Here is a 20,180-nt window from a genome sequence, read left to right on the forward strand (position 1 = left end):
TGCTGGCCCAGTTGCTCAGCCTGACTTGCACTGGGGGCTTTAGGCAGCGTGCCTTTACTTGCCCACCTGCCAAGGCAGGTGTTTTGTCTCTTGAGTGCACACCCACTGCAGCTGCTTTACCTCCCACTGTTCGCAGGGGCCCCACGTGTGCTGGCCCAGCCTCAGATCCCAGCCCACGCCTCTGGCTTCTGCTTCTCCGCCAGGCCTCCTCCATTCTCTGCCAGCTGGCAATCGGTTTCTGCTACATTTTTCTTAATTAGAGGCCTGTGCCTTTCAGCATAATGTCGTCGTGAGGAGCCTGGTGATCCGAGACCCTTGTTCGGCAGGCTGAATGGCTGAGTGTTTTTTATCATGCGATTTGTCTTCCCAACTATGTGCTCCCCTTGTGTGGATTCCCCATTAAAATCCCCTTTCTTGATTCCATGGCCGAGGAAACCATCTGCCCTCCCAAACACTGGGAATCCTGTGCCAGGCTGTGGTTCATATGCTGCCCCCACAGGAGGTACCTCTGTGGGTCCCCAGGGGCCAGACTGGTCAGTGGCTTCACAGTGTTCTTACCAGCATTGGTGGAGGGCACACTGGGGAGTTATGTCCATGAGGAAAGCCGCAGCTCCTCGAGTGATTTCAGCAAAGCCCCTGAGCTAACACGTGCAAGGGCACCTCGCACAGTGCCTGGCACATCATGGATGCCCCGCGAGTGTTTTTTGAGTGAAGGAAGGCAATAACTAGAAGACTGCTTTCCTTCTGGGGGTTCCCAGGAACACGAGTCCTCTGAGACACTCAGGGAATAAACAAATCAGCCACAACAGGGGAGGTGGGGAAGGTGGGAGAGTAGTTATATAGCCGAATAAGCTTGGAAAGTATCTATGGCCCATATGACCCTCTTGCAGATCCATCTATCTGGGTGGTAACGGCTCTAGGAAGGCCAGTTCTACAGAAAGCCACCTGACTCTGTTTTACTCCCATGACCCCAGAATTCTTTCATTCATGCTAACTCTTGGGGCACTTACGAAATGTTGCTAGAACACAGGATAGAAAGTGGCGAGGATCACGGAACATTCAAAGGGAGGGTAGGGAGGATTTGAACACAGGAGCATGTAGGATGTAGCATTTTGGCCTGATCTGGAAGGATCCTGATAAGCAGGGTCCCCAAAGAGGGAGGGAGAAGGGCTTCTGGGCCGGGAGGCAGGTGTGAGCACAGAGGCAGGGACAGAAATGCCCAAGGTGGGAGTGGGAGAGAGACATCTGGTGTGGAGGAATAGGATTTAGAAAAGGTCATGACAGAAGGCAGAGTCCCTGGTGTCTGACGCTGCTCATTAAGACTTTGGTAGCACTGCCCGTGTCAAGTGTCTGGACTGCGTGGTACAAGCTGTGGTTTCCCAACAAGGGGATTGAGTCAGCATCACCCGGGGTTTCATGAAACACACCCATGTGCAGGCAGCACCCCCAGAAATTCTTCATGACTCTGGGGTGGAGGCTGCAGAGGTACTCCAGGTATCTAGATGTCTTTAAAGCTTGCCAGATGATTCTAGGAGCCCCCAGTTGAAAACGAATACCAGAGGTGATGGGGTTCTTTTGTGGGGCTTCCATTAGGGGCTGATGCAAATCTGTTCCTCCAGCAATTCCGCATAAGATAGAATGGGGGGGACCCACTCACAGACTCCGTGACATGGCACACTGGGAGGTTCCCCAGCGCCGTCAGCACCTTGAGGGCTCTGAGAAGGCCTGCTGTAAAGCCAGCACTTGGAAAGAGCTTCAGGAAGCCCAGGCGGAGCCGGGTGTTTCTGTCAGTTTGGGTGTGTTCTCCCCGTTTCTGTCCCCCTACCTCCCAGGAGTGAATTCTCCTGTCCTTAGAGTTTTCACGAGTGCTGAAGCAGGCGTCGTGCTCCAAGAGAGGGTGCTGTCTGTCGGCCTCCTCTGACCTTTGGGGTCGGACTGAGAGCTTCCTGCTTCCCAGGCTCCACTCTGCAGCCACCGTCCTGTGTTTCTGACCCCACACTGCTGCGGGAGGGGACGGGCTGCGGACGCCAGTCCAGAGCTGCACCTTGCAGAAGGAAACCGCGCCTCTGTGGATGCTGGGTCTTGCTTTAGACCAGCTGATGGGCGATGCCCTTTCTCTCAGGGCCTCTGGGCGGGGTCACAAGAAGCTGGCGATTTAAGAATCAGTGGCATTGATGGGCTCTGGGTTTCCCTGGCTGCTGCACACCCAGAGGACACTTGGGCTTCAGTCTAAATGCTCGTTTCCTGTGCTGATTGATGGCTTCTTGTTGGGTCACTCAACCACACCTCTGTATAAGGGGTGTTTTACCTTCTGCCTGTTACCTCGCTGAAGACGGGCAATGGGTAGCCTAGTAGATACTTCCCTCAAAGCCGGCAGCCAGGGGCTTCCAGGAAACACCCCTAGGGTCCTCGACAGCCTGGGACAAGTTCATTAACAGGAACAAGGTCACAGTGGCCTGAGGCTGCCCGTCCAGGGCCAGTGCATGGAAGGTGCCCACTTCCAGAAGATTTCCGGAAACCGCGGGCCTCCCCGCCCACCCGGACTTCCCTCCCCCCTGCCCAGGGGAACGCTCTGGCACCTCTGAAATCGGTGCTGGAAAAGACCATATTCGCTCATTATCCCCACATCATCATGACCCATAAACCTGTGGAATGTCACTAATGATGTGATCATAAATTGGTCTCATTTCCACTGAAAGTTAATGTTCAAGAGACTAACAGTTACCTTTCGAGACTTCATGATTCATTCATTTGCTTCTCTATCTGATTCTTTAATCCATCTTGCATTTATTAAGCATCTGCTCTTACCGGGCATGGGACCCACATCTAGAGATGGAGCTGCTTTACCTCTGTTCTTAGGGGGCTCCTCAGGTGGAAAGTCGGGAGACTGAGGCAAGAGTGTCCCTGGGGGCACTGGCGCAGCGGTGAACGTTGGCCACAGTGGTACATGGGAACCAGCGTGGTGCCTGCTAAGCATTCATGCTACACCATGAAATCGTTTTTCTATTCTTGTGTCTTCACTGTGCCGTTTTTCCACATCTTTGTTATTACTTCCTAACTCTCTCATTTGGCTGAACGAGAGGAAGCCTGTCACTTATCTCACTCCCCCATCCCCTCCCCCTGCTCCGTTCTCGTCTCCTTATGGGTCCTGTGTGCTGGGAAGCACTTTATGGCGACTCACATTTCAGAAAACACTTGTCTGTTGATTGCAGTCTCCTCCCCCACCCCACCCACAGAAACCTGATGATGTGGAGGTGGGCTCTGGACAGCAGGCACACTGAGTTCGAATCCACACTCCTTCACATTCTTATTGGGACATGAGAGGGGGTGGACCGTGGTCTCTCAAAGAGGCCTTGGTTTCCTTGGGTCTAAAATGAGGACATTAAGACGACCCTGTTGTAACAGCAGGGAGAGGTACTGAGAAACCCCTAGCTCCGTGCCCATCCAGCACAGGCTGCCCAGCAAGCATGGGCTGGCATCACCGTCATCAGCACGGAGCAGTTGCATACGCTGGCTCCGTCCCCCCTTCTTGGGAGCATTCACTGTGGCATCTTGACAGCAATGTTATTAAAGAAGCTCAAGGCCAATTTCTGTAGAGGGCCTGAAGGCAGAGATAGCTGAGAGTCACGTGGAGCGTAATGGGGCACAGGCAGCACCCGTCAGGGCGCTCCAGTTCCCAGGAGGGCCGTGGATGAGGACCCGGGCCTCCTGACCCTGCCTGCTGTGTGGCTCTGTGCAGGAGAGGACGCTCCTTGGATGCCCTTGGCTCTTCCGCTGCTGACTAGCCACTTGGGCATTCTTACAGCAAGAGAGCTGATGCCCTCCCAGCTCTAGGGCTCTCTGCATAACGTAGCCAGGTTCTGTTATGTTTTATCTTCTATTACTTTAATTATTGTCATGCTGATCAAGCTCTTAGCTGTGTCAGAAGCCTTGGGCACATGCTTTACGTTCACAGCGTCATGTCATCTTTGTGGCCATCCACGGGATGGATGGATGTGCTCCAGTCACAGGCCTCCTCAGCCTTGAAGCGAGACTTCAGATCCCAGTGACCAGGCTGCCTAGACCAGCTCCTCTGCCCCCTCTCAGTAAAGCCCTTTCTGTGGCACAGGATTCTCCACTCTAGGCTCTGCAATCCTCTCCCTCCCTTTCCTATCTCTTCTCCTTCCAAAAAAAATGTAGCTTAAGCCCCTGGAGGCCTATCAGATCTGGTCATTTCTCTAACCTCAGTGGGAATTTTTTTTTTATTATTGTTATTTCTAAGAACTAAGCCACGCCTCTGATGACCAGTAGTGCCCTGCATGCCTAGTCCTCAGACCAAGAGCCACGTGTCTCAGAAGCCAGACCAGAATAGCACAAGCTTACAAACAGGCTCTGTGGCAGCAGGTGCCAGGGTTTGAGTTTCTGCCATGCTCCCTTAACCATGGGACTGCTCTCTGCCTCAGTTTCCTCATCTGTAAAAGGATGCTTTTAATATTCCCAGGATCACAACTTTGTTGTGACGGTTACGTGAGTTGATACCTAAGGAGTTAGAAGGGTATCTGGCGCACAGGAAATGCCCTGTACACGTGTTAGTCCTCACGGCTTCTCTAAGCCTGCCTTTCACCCTCCTAGAGGTCCCACAAATTTATAAGAAGTCTCAGTCTTACAGGAATGTCTTCCTTTCAAAGACAACCAGTGGAAAACTTGTTTGCTCTGGAGACCTCTCCCCAGCCGCTGTCCCAGCTGGTACCACATCACTGTGCTTCTGGTGAGAGGCGAAAAGGTTTCCCCAGCTGGTGAGACTGCGTGGTGCAAGCCAGCCTGCGCCCCACCCCACCTCCCAACTTCTGAAGCTGAATCAGTGGGAAGGACATAAATGGCTAAAAGGGACCGTAGGTGTTCAGGCCTGGTGTGGCCTTGGTTCATTAGTTTCTCTTTGTCTGGGCCACCTCATTAGCTGCTGCCTCCTTGAAAAGTTAGAATGTTATGGGCTTAATCCACTTGAATGGAAAAGCTTGGGAGAGCCCTAGGATCAAGCTAATTAATATCCCTTTTCCAATTGTTAGGGCTTCGGAGGGTAGGCTGAACCTTTGAAAAGGAATCTTCTTTTGAGAATGCTGCAAGTCATTACATTAAAACCTGGGAGCAAAATAGATGAACACAAGAGAGGAAGCTGTCATTTCTGGCAGTGAATCAGCTTTGTGGAGGAAAAAAAGAACGTTCTTCATGCAGATAAGGCCCACTGAGGCTTCACTATGCCTTCAGTCAGATGATCCCCAAACTTAATGATTTTTACATCTAATTCAAGGTGAAATCAGTCATTAGATATTAGGACAAAAGCAGGCAGGCTCCTACCTCAACAAGGAATCCTTCCCAGTGAAGTGGAATTATCTCTGGAATAATTAAAGTGTTTGCTGAAGTATGAAAATGTTCCATTAGCTGGAGTTGGATTTGTTGAGAAGCACCCTCCCCATTCCCCAAACAAATTATAATGGCCACGATCAAGGACGAGGAGATACTGAGGCCCAAAGAGATGCCATCAAACTGAAATCCTCACTAGCATCACTTCTGAGCCAGAGAACAAAGATCCTAATTGGAGAGTGCTGGTGGTGTCAGCTCAGCAGCAGTTTTACTTATGAGCAAATGTGGCTGTGGTGCTTTCTCCTAAAGTCCCCAAATCTGAAGAGTCCCTAACAAAGGAAGTGAAGCCTACAATAAAAGTATGGCCCAGGTTTGTTTTCCTGGAATGTCCCTAACCTACCTATTGATTTTTGGCAATGCTTCCAGAGTTTAGATATCTTAATTCCAAAAGAGTGCGATCTTCGGGCCACAGTGTTGTTACCTACCAAATCATAAACAGCTAGGGGCTTTCCAGTCCACTCATTACAAAGAGGCACTGTGATCACCTGATGTGATCCATAGCACTCTCTCAGCAGTGTGAAGCTTGGTGTTTCATGACATAGTCAACCAGTCCCTTGTCATGGATATACTATACCATCACAGTGTATTACAGCATCACAGCGTGCCACACACTATAGCAATTCAGCCTTCAGTTATTACCAGTCACTTAATGATGATGGAGTCTTAACATCCAAGGGGCTTTTGTACATAAAGAAAAATATGTCATTACCCTCTGTTTACACCTAATATACCCATCTTCTATATTTGGTTGGCAGACCACATCTTCTTAATATTTCAGCACTCCTCTAAATATTTCTATAATGCTTTAACAATAATGTGGATTTAACAAAGGAAAATTTCCCAACATTTAAACAGATTTTAAATGTAGCCACTTCTAGGCATTTATTTGCAATAACAGTTCTAAAAGCATTAGATTATCGTAAATGCTTAAAACCCTGTAAAAAAAACAAAACCCACACATAAAAGGCCAGTAAGCTTGTAATAAAGCAGGCATAAATGTATGTACACTCTGGATTTAAAGTTGTTTCCTCACGGTGTTTATTCTTATTCATACCCTTTTTAAAGTTTTAGAGTTTTTTTATGTGTGCATGCTTTTACACAATTCAAGAGTTGCTTTCCTGAGGTTCAGTAATTTTACAAGAAACCACCACAGAATAGCTGAGGCCACCAGCCCTGCTCATTATCTGATTATTTTGTTACTTAGTTTGAGATGTAGAGTTGTGTGGATTGACCCACAATGGTTCTGAGCCTCCAGACATCTGACGCAGTCCACTTCTATAACTAGGTTCCTTTTATTATGTCAAACGACCCTCAAGTCCCTATCTTTTATGTAGCTCTTCATTTTTGAAACTTGACGTCTTTCACAGAAATGATAAATTTAAAGTTTTGTGTATCTGCCATTTCCTGACCCATTGTTCTGCCATTTTGATTTATTGAGCTTGTCTGTTAACATTATGAAAAACTTATGTGTGCCCTATTATTATTTTATTCTAATTAGTTGGGCCATTTAGAGGTTTCGTCTCCTAGGAGATGAGATGGAGCCTGTGTAATTAGCTCTCTTCGCTGGCACAGCTGGCTCATTCATCACCTTGGAATGCAGTGTTAGACTCCGCTCACCTGTTTATTTTGTGACCATGGGCACTGACTGGTGTTTCCTAGACTTGGAATAGTTTGTGCTTCCTCTGGGACTCTGTTTTAGCTTCTCTGTTTACACAGGTGGAAACAGTGCACTGCATGCCAGGTCTTCCATATTCCTATGCTTACAGCAGAACAGGGTGCCCCAAACTTTAGTCCCTGGCTCACCACTTCTACAAATTTTTGCTTTATCTGCATACCACCTGTACCATTATTTACATAAGACTTCTCTCTAAATAACTTTAAATCTACCTGTTTTAACCTAGCCTCGTTTTAAGCTTTGTTAGCTGTGAAACCACACATTTGATGTATCAGGTACATTTCAGTTGACTTTTTTTGTAAGTGCACATTAAAATAATGGCATAAATATTGAAGTGCTGGGTTTTCCTGGTGTCCTCAGAGCCCTCTTGCATATCCTGCCAGTACGAGGTGCTACACCACCTCAAGATCCAGTGGGGGACCACGTATGAAGGACTCTAATCCCTGGAATACCCAAATAACATGACTGCTTTCAAAGGATTTAAAGCAAACAAATCTCCCATTTTTAAGAGCACTAAGAAGACATCTTAGTGGCTTATGAAACCACATACTTGAAGAAAAAGAGAGTATAATAAAAGACGGTGGAAGTACATGACCTCAGCAATACCTGCTTTGTGGCTCTTGGTGGTCCTTAAATTGATGCCACAAGCCACAAAGCTCTTGTGTCTACAGTCAACCCTCAGAGCGCCTGGGCTGGGTGGGCAGCTTCTTCTAGGCCAGATGGGGTGATGAGAAAAGAACCACCTAAGGAAGAGGGAACATGTGCAGCAAGGATCTGGAAGCAGTGTTCCAGTAGCAGGAATAACCCCTAGAGCAAAGCCCGGGGTAGGGAAGACCTGGTGCCGGCACGGAGCACCAGGAACAGATGCGGCTGGCCTGGCGGGAGAAGGGGCAAGATGGGAGGTGTGATGGTACTGCTCAGGGGCAGGGTGAAGGGGGTCGACTGTCGTGGAGTTTTGAGCAGGAAAGTGATTGGAGTTCATCCCACTGGCTACTGTGCAGGGAATGATTATATCAGATCAAGAGGGAAAACCCAGACCGTGGTTGGGTCGCTCTGATATCCCCCAGGTGTGAGCTCGTGGACGTCGTGAGGAGGAATGGGGCCGGATTCAGTGCACACGTGTGTATGTGTGAGGGGGTGTGTGTAGACATATATATGTGAAAACACTAGAATTTCATTTCTTTCTTAAAACTGTTCATCTTAAATATATTTTCTTTAGATATATCTTTTATTTATATATAAATATTTTATTTATAAATAGGTATGTTTTATTTTAATAGTTAAACTACAATGTCTTAACATGCATGTAGAGTTATATTCATTGCAGGTACATTGATAATATGTATGCTTGGTTATATTGATACAATTATACATTTGTATAATTCAGTTATATTTTCTCTTTTGAGAAACAAACCCAGAACTCCTTTCTTTGCATGGAAATAACTTACAAGTGCTTATGAAATACGTTAATGTTCTCACCATGCTGTAAGAAAAGGCATGGTGACTGATGGACAGTGACTGCATTGGGGTGTGGGGGGGGACTTGATAATATGGGTAAATGTAGTAACCACATTGTTTTTTCATGTGAAACCTTCATAAGAGTGTATATCAATCATACCTTAATAAAAAATTTAAAAAGAAAAGGCATGGTGTAGTCTCTCCTGTTTTTAATAGTGGTCAGTGTAATTGGCAGAATATCAGCATATGTTTTGAAGCCAGAGTTTTCATAAGAAGGAGTGACTTGCAGGTTGTATAGGCTTTGGCCTCAGCATCTGGGTGACACCTGATGCTGTTTATCTGAGATGTGCAAAGTATGGGGCCTTGGGCATAAGGCCTGAGACTGCAGCGCTGCAGCATGTGTGACCCTGGGCCTCTGCTTCTCTCTCCCTGCAGTGATCCCGCAGGTCACCAAGCACCTGCTGTCCAACCCTGTGTTCACCTGCATCGTCCTGGCCGCCTGCATGGAGATCGCAGTGGTGGCCGGCTTCGCTGCCTTCTTGGGGAAGTACTTGGAGCAGCAGTTCAACCTCACCACCTCCTCTGCCAACCAGCTGCTCGGTGAGGCTGTTCCCCAGGCCCCCTGGGGGGCCAGCGGGTGGCTGTCATGTGTGTAGCACTCCAAGAACTTGCAGAGGCCTGCCGAAGAGTCCAGGCTCAGCTGCTCCCATGGCCACAGTGTCCATGTGGTCTGTGTGCAGAAGGAACTTCCAAGTATATTCTGTGGGCACGATTTGCCCACCTGAAGCGGTTGCTATAAGTACGTGATAATTAAGAGCTAAAATGTAAAATGTACAGGGCAGCATTGTGGCAGGCCAGGAAGGCAGTAGATTGGTGTGAACTGGAGGATTTGGGGGAAGATCGGACGAAGGAAGAGAGGAAGATGTATCTTGAGAGTTTAGCCGGCTTTGGTCAGATACATAAAACAGCAAGAATATTCTTGGCAGCATGAAGCCCACAGTCAGCAACCACAAAACTTGGAGGCCTTATGCTTCTCCCTATCCCCTTCCCGTGGCAGACATGATTAATGGATCCTGGCACTCTCCTCCTCAGGGTCAAGCATGGCCTTACCGTCCTCAACAGCAGACTACAGGCACCAGTTTGGAATGGCCTGGAGTTGTGGTGCTACGGAGAACCAGGTTGCCCATGTGAGAGGCAGTATTACTTAGGCAGCATGAGGGAAGTGGGCTTCGCAGCTGGTGAGGGGGAGGGAAGAGTCAGGAATGACTCCCAGCTTCCCACTTGGGCAGCTGCTGGGACCATTTGTGAACCCTGGAAAGAGCAGGGAAGAATGGGCCCTGTGGGGAAGGCTGAGGGCTCCCACCTGAAGTCGCAGAGTGTGAGATGCCCATATACAGCCACGCAACGTCCTGATCGGGCCGGAGGCTCAGGGAGGCCTGGGCTAGTGACGAGGGTTCAGCTGCGCCCATGAGTGGATGGTAGTTGAGGACACAGCGCTGGGGTGTACGTGGGGCCAAGTGTGGAATTGGAAGGGGTGGAGCACCAGCAGCAAGGAAACGGAGGGGTCCTCGAGGAGTTTAAGCAGCAGCATCTTAAAGCCATCTGTGGTCATGGGAGACAAGCGGGTGATTCCGTGGAGGAGGAAACATCAGTGCGAGCACTCGACAGGTGAGGGCTCAGAGGTCTCCATTGCTCTGACAACCAGCACGGCTGCCGCCTGTGTCAGGGCCCGGTCGGTGAGGTGGCTGCCACTGTGGGGAGAGCTGCCCCTGAGAGGGAAACACCACAGGACACTTTATGAAGCTTTCCAGCCGAGCAAAGGAGAGGACGGGGTGCAGGCCGTGCGTGCTAGAGTCGAGGGAGGGAGTGGTGATTGTGTTGCTAGGAAACAATTGCTACTGTGGCAGGAAGGACTTGCGCAGAGGGAAAGAGCCAGCAGAAGGCGATTTGCAGAAGAGAGAGGGACCTGGAGGGGCAGCTCTTGACACCAGAGCTCATCTGCCCTGAAAGTGCAGAGAAGGAGAGAGACACCCGTGTGGCCATGAGAATATGGCAAATACAGTGCAGCTGTGGAGGAGCTCCAGCCCCCGGAATTACCTTCTCTGCTAAGTAGGAGTCACATCACTTGCTGAGAGGAATGGGCCGGCACAGTGATGTTTTCTAATCTTCCCCTTTAACACTTCCTATGACTTCACAAAATAGCCAGTAAACAAATGCAAACATCCTAACCCATCACGAGCCATCAGAAAACCACATATTAAAACCACAATGAGATACTATTGCCCATCCACCAGACCACAGAACCAAGCATTAGTGAGGATGTGAAGCAACCAGAACTCTCATACACAGCCGGTGGGGGGAACGCCGAATGGTACAAAAAATGCTTTGGTGGACTTGGGCAGTGCCTGTTAAAGCTCAGCATGTGCTTAGGCTGGGAGCCACCCGTTGCATTTCTGGGCATAGACTCAACAGAAACGAGTGTTTAGGTCCACTCATTTAATATGCACATGCAACTACGTGCTGAGCAGTCTTGCACATAATGGCCCCAGCCTGGAAACAACCCAGATGTCCATCGACAGTAAAATAGGTAAATAACTTGTAGAATGTTCATACAGTGACTGTCGCACAGCATGAGAAAGCAAGAACTTTGATCCGTGCCTCAATGTGGAGGAATCCAACGGAGTTGAAAGACGTCAGGCACGAGAGTACATGTTATATGAGTTTAAAAGAGGAAAAGTTTAATTAAAGTATTAGAGGCCAGAATGCTGGCTCCCCTTAGAGCGTATTTAACCAGTGGGGTTGGGCACCAGGGAACCTTCCTGGGCTGCTGGACATGTCGTTCATCTGAGCTATAGTTATGGAAGTGGAGAGAGATGCAAAAATTCACTGATTGTTCCCATAAGCTACGTGCACCTCACAGGACATAACATTTCTCAAATTAAAAGAAATTAAAACCCTACCACAATGAGGTGGCCAGGCCGCAGCACCTCTCCCTGGGAACTGCTAGATAGTTTTTTTCTTTTTTTGTTGTTCTTTTTACCTTTTTTCCCAGTAACTATTTACCACCCATTATTTTATATGTGTTACTTCCAAGAAGTCTTAGCAAAATGCAGTAGCCCTTTAATACCTATTGACAGAGATAGAGGAAAATGTATCTTTTTGTAATTAAAGTTCTAGCTGCTTCCATTATTCCTGGGCACTCTCTGGTTTTTTGCCCTCCAGCACCCAAGAGTTTTTCTCTCACCTCCTAGTTTCTTTGCTGCTGGTTCCTTGGGTTTTGATTACATTTGCAGTGGCTTTGACACTGCAGCTGGGTTCTAATTCAGAACAGTCCTGAGTTTTCTGTTGACAAATCAGTAGACTTCAGGGCAAAAGGTCAAAAAAACAATCTTGCCTTCTTGCACCTGTTTCTTTCCCACTGACTGTCAGAGCATTGGCAGGGAGGACCTTCTCCTGCCCACCACACGGGGAGGCGGCCTGGTGGCCCATCTGTCAGTCCCACTGTCCAGCCATCCAGGCAGGCAGCCTGCGTGCCCTCCCTGTGACCTGCCTGGGGCGTCGCTCTAATCAGTGCAGACTGGAGGGCGGGCTGCAAGAGGGGCTGATGGCGGACCTCCAGGGGACAGAGAGAGGCACCGGGAGCCTGAGCTCTGGACCACCCATGATGTCATCAACGCGTGAGGCAGAGTTCAGACAAGAGCAACACCGATGATTAAGGGGCTGGTGGCATTGATTTATGCAGGAAGATAAAAAGGACTCCATCTGCATACGTTAATGTAATGCGGATGGGGTTTGGGGGGAAGTTCTGATAGCTACCTGAATGCTAAGGCTGCACACATGTCAGGGAAGGAGAGAAAGGCTGATGATGGCTTGGAGAAAAGGTGCTGAATGCTGTTATTGCCATAGTTACCGTCATCACCAGGCGACAACCCCCCCCTCGCTGTCTCTGCTCGGAAATGAAACAAAGCACAGACCTGCCTCTGGATGTAGACATCATGATCCATGTTTGTTCGCACAATCTGCTCACTGTTTCGCTTGTCCCAAAAGTAATCCGTGAAAGACCACTCAGTGCCGGGCACCACGCTAGGCACAGGGACTGTGCTGAATGGAAAAGGTCCTTGTCCTCAGGGACGCTGTATTTTAGGAGGGACAGAGGGCATGAAAAACAAGAAGACCAGAAATAAGTGAGGCAGCTTTAGCTAGTAAGAAGAGCCACAGAAACAATAACATGGGACTGAATGACAGGGAATCCAACGTGGGATGCAGGGCCGCTGTGGATGGTGTGGTCTGGGAAGGCCTCTCTGAAGGTGGTACAGGGCCAGCCAAGTAAAGACAAAGGGCAGGAATGTTCTAGAAAAGGAACCAGCAAATGCAAAGCCTAGCAGCTTGAATGAATTTGGCCCATTTCAGGGAGACAAAAGAGGCGAGGTGGGCTTGGTTAGAGCAGTAGTGCGGCATGGGGTGAGCAGAGAGGCATGTAGGGGCTAGGGGCTAGGTCATGAGAGCATCTCTGTCCCAAGGCTTACGGAGAACCAAGCACAGATATTCCAAGAAGCGCCAGATACTACAGAGATAGTGTATATTTTATCTAAATGGGACCTGTGCTGTTTTTTGCAGAGCTCAGCCTTCTGATGGTGTTTTTTCTTACCCTAATATTAAAACTAATTTGCATTCCCTTAGCACATACTAGCTGGTTGATGTGGTCGATTGACCCAGAGGTCTGTTGATTGGCAAGGAGTAGGCAGCCTAGACTGGAAAATTGGCATGCACAGTCTACATGGTGGATAAATGACACGTGGTAATTTAAAGCGGAGTTTTAGATGAAGTGAATCAGAACAGAGAAAAGCCAAGCAGGAGATTGGGGCCCTAGGATCCTTCGGTCCTCCTCTGAGATTCCAGGAGTCTCTGAGGATCAGAAATAACAGCCTTATGGGCCTGCTGCCTTGCAGATAGTTCTGTTTATAAGAGAGGGGAAAGAAACATATGCCAGTTGTCACAAGGGCTATAAAACATACTGATGTGACCGATGCTACTTCCTGAGAGGTCACGAGCTGGTTAAAACACCCTCCGCAGACAGGTGAGTAAGAGCCCTTGGTTTGAACAGCCTCCAGATCATCCACAAAGCCTTCCTTGCCTAATTAGAAGAGGGGGAGCAAATCCCCAAATAATGGCATGTCCCCTTCCCAGGTCACCTGAGAAATGCACAGAGAGCACCCTGCTGCCCCATGATACTAAATTTCCTTAAAGGTTCATGCAGGGGGCTCATTCCCAGGCTGTCTGGCGTTCTCTCTTGGTCATTCCCACACCAGCTGCGTGTTTTTCCCATGAGGACGCCCTACTTAGCATGATACTATATGCACTCAGGCTCCTAAAAACTAGGTTTTTCCATTTCTGTCTCCGCTAGTTTTCTTTGAGCTGCCTGAGGGCAGAAATTATGCCCTTGATAGACTTTGGGGCCTGGTGGAGAAGGCAGCGCTGGAAGGTGCCTCGGGGTGCTCTGTGTGATGGGCTCAGCCTCGGGCCCGCACCCACCTGTCTGCGTGGACTGGCCCAGCTCTCCCTGCTGATGGCTCCCACCTCTGTGCTTTTCCCACAGGGATGACTGCAATCCCATGTGCCTGTCTGGGAATTTTCCTGGGTGGTCTCCTGGTGAAGAAGCTCAGCCTGTCTGCCCTCGGGGCCATCCGCATGGCCATGCTTGTCAACCTGGTGTCCACAGCTTGCTACGTCTCCTTCCTCTTCCTGGGCTGTGACACGGGCCCCGTGGCTGGGGTTACTGTTCCCTATGGAAACACGTAAGTCCCGGATATCTCTGTTCCCACCCCTGCCTGCCCAGGGGTGCCAGGACTGTGTGCTAGGCCCATGGAGCCAGCTTTATCCCTAGCAACCATGAGTGGGGGAGCTGATGATGTCTGTGCCTCTGATTCCAAGGGTCAAAGAATCAAAGTGAGCCTTCTTGGTGGAGAGGGCAGACTGTTCACTTGGTGGCTGTGTCCCAGGGTGGCTGGGAGAGCCCTCGGGGAGACAAGCAGACATCCACTCCCCAGACGATTCAGATGACCATCTTTGGCATTTGACTTTAGGAATGATCTGAAGATAAAGCATAAAAATACATTTCATTTTAAAATTCAGCTCAAAGTAATAGACTGCAACAGTTCCTTCAACTATCAGAAGCTATCACTAGACTCACATAGTAATTACAGGTGTCTTGAGTGTGGGAGAGAAAGAAAGATGGGGAAAAATAAGAGAGAAAAAGGGAAGGAAGTCAGTTATTTCTATGGAACCACTTTTCTTATTTCTTGATTATTATCCCAAGACTTTGAATTAGAGCCCAGTCAGAATTGCCCTGAGCAGGAATTGTGGAAAATCCTTACATATTCAGCATAGTAGCTGTCCTCTTCTCTACATGAGACTCTGAGGTTTCCCTGGGTATCTGTCTAGAGCATTGAGGCTGCAGCTCGGTTTACCTGCAGGATACCAGTTCCTCTGCAAATTGGTCTCCTCTTCCAAGCAGGCCACCAGGCCTTCTGCAGTTAAGCCAGAAGATATAGTAGAGCTGGGCTTATCTGCCACCCCACAAGGTCAAGCAGGCAGAAGAGGAGAACACAGGCAGAGGAAGCTGTGTATCTGTGCACCATCCAGGCACCATACACCCCTCTGTCCCCCTATCACTGCCACCATGGCCTTTCCCAGTCCCCACCTGACTTCCCAGCCCCCAGCTCCTCGCTCTCCAAATATGGCACCTTCTGGTTTGTGCATGCCGTAAGTAACAGTGTAAAAGATAAAGACCAGCAGCCCTTCCTGGGCCACCTCTCAGCTAGTAAACTTACAGTGGTTCAAAGCACAGGGTCTGACTATAATGAGCCATTCTTCAGTAGGAACAGAGAGAAAAGCTTGGCCTGCCTTCACATTGCCAAGTCTGCCAAAATTGGGAGAACTCCAATCCCTCCTTGACCATGTGTGCATTTGGTATATTTGGGCAGGTGCCTTTTCTGGCTCTGCCTCAGTTTCTTTCCCTATAAACCCTGTAGCATTATACTTGGAGTAAGTGGAAATGTGCAATATTTTGTGTAGCACCTGACTTACCATTGGTATATTATGAACGCTCAGAGCCTGGAAGGCTTAGCGGAAAATTAAGCGCCTGCAGAAGAGACACTTTACGACACAAAAAGCACCCACTCCACCCTTTTCCTCCTTGCAGTTCACTTGCTCTAGGCAACTGTGCCTTTAATGGTGCTAACGGATATTTAAAACACGTTAGTGGTACTTCTCCCCAGACATTGAATCCCTCAGACAATCATTATTGAAGGCAGTACCATTTACCAGTGTGTTAAACATCACTAAGCGTACTTTCCCCCATGGGGGGATGAAACAGAGACAAGGAGGACTGGCTCAGGGAGGTAAGAAGGGTTCAGCGATGCTGGCAGAGCAGGTGGTCTGGGGAGGGGAATGAGCTGAGGCTGCGACAATCATGAGAGGCATCATGGAGGAGGTGGCCCTGCGCTCAGCCCCAGCTGCCGCCTGCCCAGAAGGTGCATTAGCGCTAATGATGAAAAAGAGGCTGCTTCTTCCTCTGCACAGATGAAGCACCCACCCCACCTGGCACCGCTGTGCAGGGCACAACCCACGTTGCTCTCGGGGTGGTCCTGGGCTGCTGTTGCAGGACAGGGAGGGTTAAAGTTGAAGGAGAACAAGGAGCAGGGTGCCAGGTGCCTCTCAGAGCAGACTGCAGGGGGCGGGGTAGTGGTCCAGTGGTAGCTGACCCTTCTCTGACGGGTTTCGTGCTTCCTTTACTTTCCAGCTCAGCACCTGGCTCGGCCCTGGACCCCTACTCGCCCTGCAATAAAGACTGTGAATGCCAAACCGATTCCTTCACTCCGGTGTGTGGGGCAGACGGCGTCACCTACCTGTCGGCCTGCTTTGCTGGCTGCAACAGCACGGTACTGGGGATTTTCTGCTGGGGTGGATGGGGCAGGGGATTTGGGCAGCCAAGACAGTGTAAAAGCCAAGCGCAGGAGTGGGAAGCCACATGTGTTCCATGCTTTGTGCTCCTGCACTGCGACTTTCTCGGCCTCTGCCCTGCTCTAGTGGAGGGCCCGCCCTCAGCAGGATGGGGGCACTGTCGGGCCATCCAGCCCTTCTTCCTAATCAAATACATTTCCAAAAAGCGCCATTGAGCAACTGAAAGTAAAATTTCAAAGGAAGCTGTGTGGGGCCAGAGAAAGAGTGTGGTTCTAGCACTCACAGAGGGTGCCAGTGGAGAAGATGACCCCAGGTAATGGGCTCTCCATCGAGGGCAATGTGTAAAGAAAGGCTAGAAAACCATTTGAAAGGGAGGACCTTTCCTAGTCCTGAGACTGTCTGACACCAATTGAGCCCCTTCCCTATTCAGCTCCCTTTGCTGTTTCCATCTCAACTAGATGCCACCAGCTTTTTCCATCTTCCCAACATACTTATTCGTGGCTCTTTCCTTCCCTGCATGACTCGTGCAACTGGCTGTCGGCCTGCAGCTTTCCGTGTTCTCCGCATGAATACCTGATGCTGAGTGACGGCAGTCACCAACCAAGTCATGCTGTTCCTATCTTCCACATGCATGTCGCACCTGCCCTTTTCCTGCAGTCATACACCCACCACCTTGGTGCAGGCCCTCCTCATCTCTTGCTTGGACCAGTATAGTAGTTGCCTGAGTGACTCACAGCTCAGCATGGCTCCCTTCTGACTGCTCTGTCTTCTACACTGCAGCCAGAATGAGTCCTGAAACACTGCAGTGACCCTTTCTAATGCTACTTTGTCAACTACTAGATGAGAAGATGTAGGCACTGAACAGGGTGTGTATGTGTCTTCAGCAGGAATGTGTCCCCAGCTGGACTTTGTTTCCGTTTCTGGTATTCAGCTTTCCCCATATAACACATGTCTTTTCATACCACTCCCTTCACCGAGAGAACTCCTACTCACGCGTTAATACCTGACTCAAATTCCCCCACCTCTGTAAAGCTATCCCTCCCCTCCTTTATCATTGGAGTTCTTTCCCCTGCAGTCTTGGTAACCTGTCTCTCCTGGAGGAACTTCTCTCATTTCACTGCAATGATCTGTTAAAAGCGTTTGTCATCTGTTCTGATCGGTGAGTTTCTTGAGCAAGGGCTGGCATTCAGAAGTGCTCCATAAATGTCTGGGAGCGCGTAGATGGAAAGGAAGATAACAAGAAGGTTGAGTGGCTTTCAAGGAACTTAGAGTTGAAATCACTTGTTTCCTCTCCTTTCTGTATCCTGTATCTTCTGAGAGCAGCAGTTTCTCTGAGAGAAGAAAAATTGATCATTTATTTTCATTTCCAAAGATTGCCTTTTGCCTTATTTTTAACATTTAGATTCCTGACCAGTTATTAACATTTTCCTATAGAGAAAATAAATCACCACAAGGGATAGATAGGGAGGAACTGATCTTTTAAATTAGATGATAAAAATTGCTTGATGCGAAGGGAAATGAATTTCAGAAAGGGAAGGCACCTTAAGGATGGTGAAAATAAAAATATAAGCTATTCTCTTCCATGACAACTGTTTGATTAACATTTTAATATCCAAAAAATGATATTATATAAATCTATTTTGGTTATTGTCCTGTTTTAAGAATGAAATTGACTCATTTTAGGCGAGTGTCCTGAGACCCAACGAGTCTCCATTCCAGAGCATTCTCTAGAAAAAAAAATTGTTTTAAAAATTGCATTTCCCCTGATCTTGCATGTGCAAGAGACTTACTGAATATGAGCCTAACCAGGCCCACAGTTGCTTCCAGCTGCTAAAACAGCAGGCTGTGGAATGGAATTACAGGACTGTGAGCATCTCTGCTTCCCTCTGGACATAACGTTTATCCCCCAGACACTGCCTTTTCTTCACATTACTGGAGGCCTCACGGTGTCTGCTCGGGTACAGGCAGCGCAGAGAGGTTGTCCGCATGCAATTACAACGCAGAAATTGAGAAAACCCAGGCCAAAGGGCCCGGATAGGAGGAACACCCGTCCCCCACAGGGGCAAGATCTCTGCATGCCCTGGCTGCCAGCAGGTGGGTGAGGGATGTGGGGACAGAGCCACACACATCCCAGAAAGGGGCCATTGTGACAGTCTGGCCTTAAAAACAACTGGAACCAGAAAATTTGGAAATGGCAGTGAACTTTTTTAAGAGCCTGTGCGTGCCAGATACCAGGGCCTTCCACGTGTCACTCGTGGGCAGCTTGGCCCAGAGTCAGAGGAATCTCAGGCCATCATCCAAAAGTGAGCAAAAAGCAACTTCAGTCTTTTAAATCTCAGCCACAGTGTTTTGAGAAAATGCCAAATGGTAGATTGTGTTCCTGGTACATTCGCTCTTTCCCCTCCCTCTTTCTTTCTTGTCTCCAAGCTCTCAAGAAACTCTTCTGCAAACTGAAATCTTCCTCACCTCTCCTCTCTCTTCTGCCTTTTGATATTGATGACTCTCTACCTACCGCAGGCCTCTACCTTCCCCAGTGTTCCACAGCCATTCCACCACCTGACCCCCAGCCCCGTAATAAGCCCCATAATAGTATTGCATTAATTCTCACAGCAGCCCCCGGGTATTTTCATTGCCTGATTGCAGACTGGTCACTGCCCAAGGTCACATGGAACATAAGGTTCCTGGCTTTGGAATGTAGGGTCTGTCCAGGGCCAAACGCAGTGTCTCCGCTGACTCTCTCACTTCCTTCTCTGGGATCCCTCCTTTCTTTCTACCTGAAAGAACCTGCTTATGCATCTGCTGCACAGTTCAGACATTCTGCCTTCACATTTGGCCCTGCTGCCCCTCCAGGCTCCCCACTCCTCCCACCTCTTGAAGAACCACTTGCTATGTTGAACTTCTTGGGGTTCCCCCAGCACACCCAGCGCTCCCTAACTTACCCCTGAGCCTTTGTGCATGCTGTTCTTTTATCAGGGAGAGTCATTCTCTAGGCCCTTTGCATGCAGACATCTCTTATCTGCAACTGAGAAGCCTCCCACTATCTCCTCATTCCTTCCAGAACTGCACAGCCTCCCACCCCCATATCAGGTGGCTCCAGGTCTCCCTGCTGGGCTGCAGCATCCAGGGGTGGGGTTCTTGTGGATGCCTGCATCCCAGTGCCAGCCACAGCTCTGGATGAAGGCCTCTGGTTTCCTGAACACTGGGCTGGAGGCACTCACTGTGCTGGCAGGTGATAATACTCTTCTCATAGCATGTGGGTAGGGTGTCTGGTGCAGATTCCATTACTAAAGACCCAATCCTTGTTCATCCCTCTTCACTTTACAGCTCCCATCAAGACTTGCGAAAATTTCCCATAACTCACTCGGTTAGATGTGACTGAATCACGAAAGAACTAATTCTGATGGAAGGAAAATCTGGTTAGCATTAGGGTTTCCTGATGTTGACCTTCCCTTCCTGTCCTGGTTTGGGTTTTGTTTTTCATTTTCTTACTGCCTGTCTCCTGGAGTGATAACAACGGACGTTTCCAGAATTACACTGAAGATACAATTTCTAATTCTTCTCATTGCTATGCGACCAGGAGGGGTGACAAAAAAGATTGCAGGTTAATTTTGTAAGCTTCCTTTGGCGTGAATATATTGTCCGGATTGTTTCTGTACCTTTCACTCTCAGAAGTAATTATTCTAAC

The 20,180-nt window shown here is 48.9% G+C and overlaps 1 protein-coding gene across 3 annotated transcripts in view; it reads left to right on the forward strand.

The window, feature by feature from the left end:
• Positions 1-20,180, forward strand: part of SLCO3A1 (solute carrier organic anion transporter family member 3A1) — a 262,731-nt gene that overhangs the window by 210,320 nt on the left and 32,231 nt on the right. For all 3 annotated transcript variants that reach the window (XR_012127194.1, XM_037000571.2, XM_037000570.2), the window contains exons 5-7: positions 8,969-9,133; positions 14,130-14,328; positions 16,335-16,473. Coding sequence is in view for 2 of the 3 variants with exons in the window: in XM_037000571.2 (XP_036856466.2) it covers positions 8,969-9,133; positions 14,130-14,328; positions 16,335-16,473 (503 nt within the window). In the remaining variant the exon portion in view is untranslated. The remainder of the gene's footprint in view (positions 1-8,968; positions 9,134-14,129; positions 14,329-16,334; positions 16,474-20,180) is intronic.

Source organism: Manis javanica, chromosome 18, assembly GCF_040802235.1.
Source record: "Manis javanica isolate MJ-LG chromosome 18, MJ_LKY, whole genome shotgun sequence".
Lineage (NCBI taxonomy): Eukaryota > Metazoa > Chordata > Mammalia > Pholidota > Manidae > Manis > Manis javanica.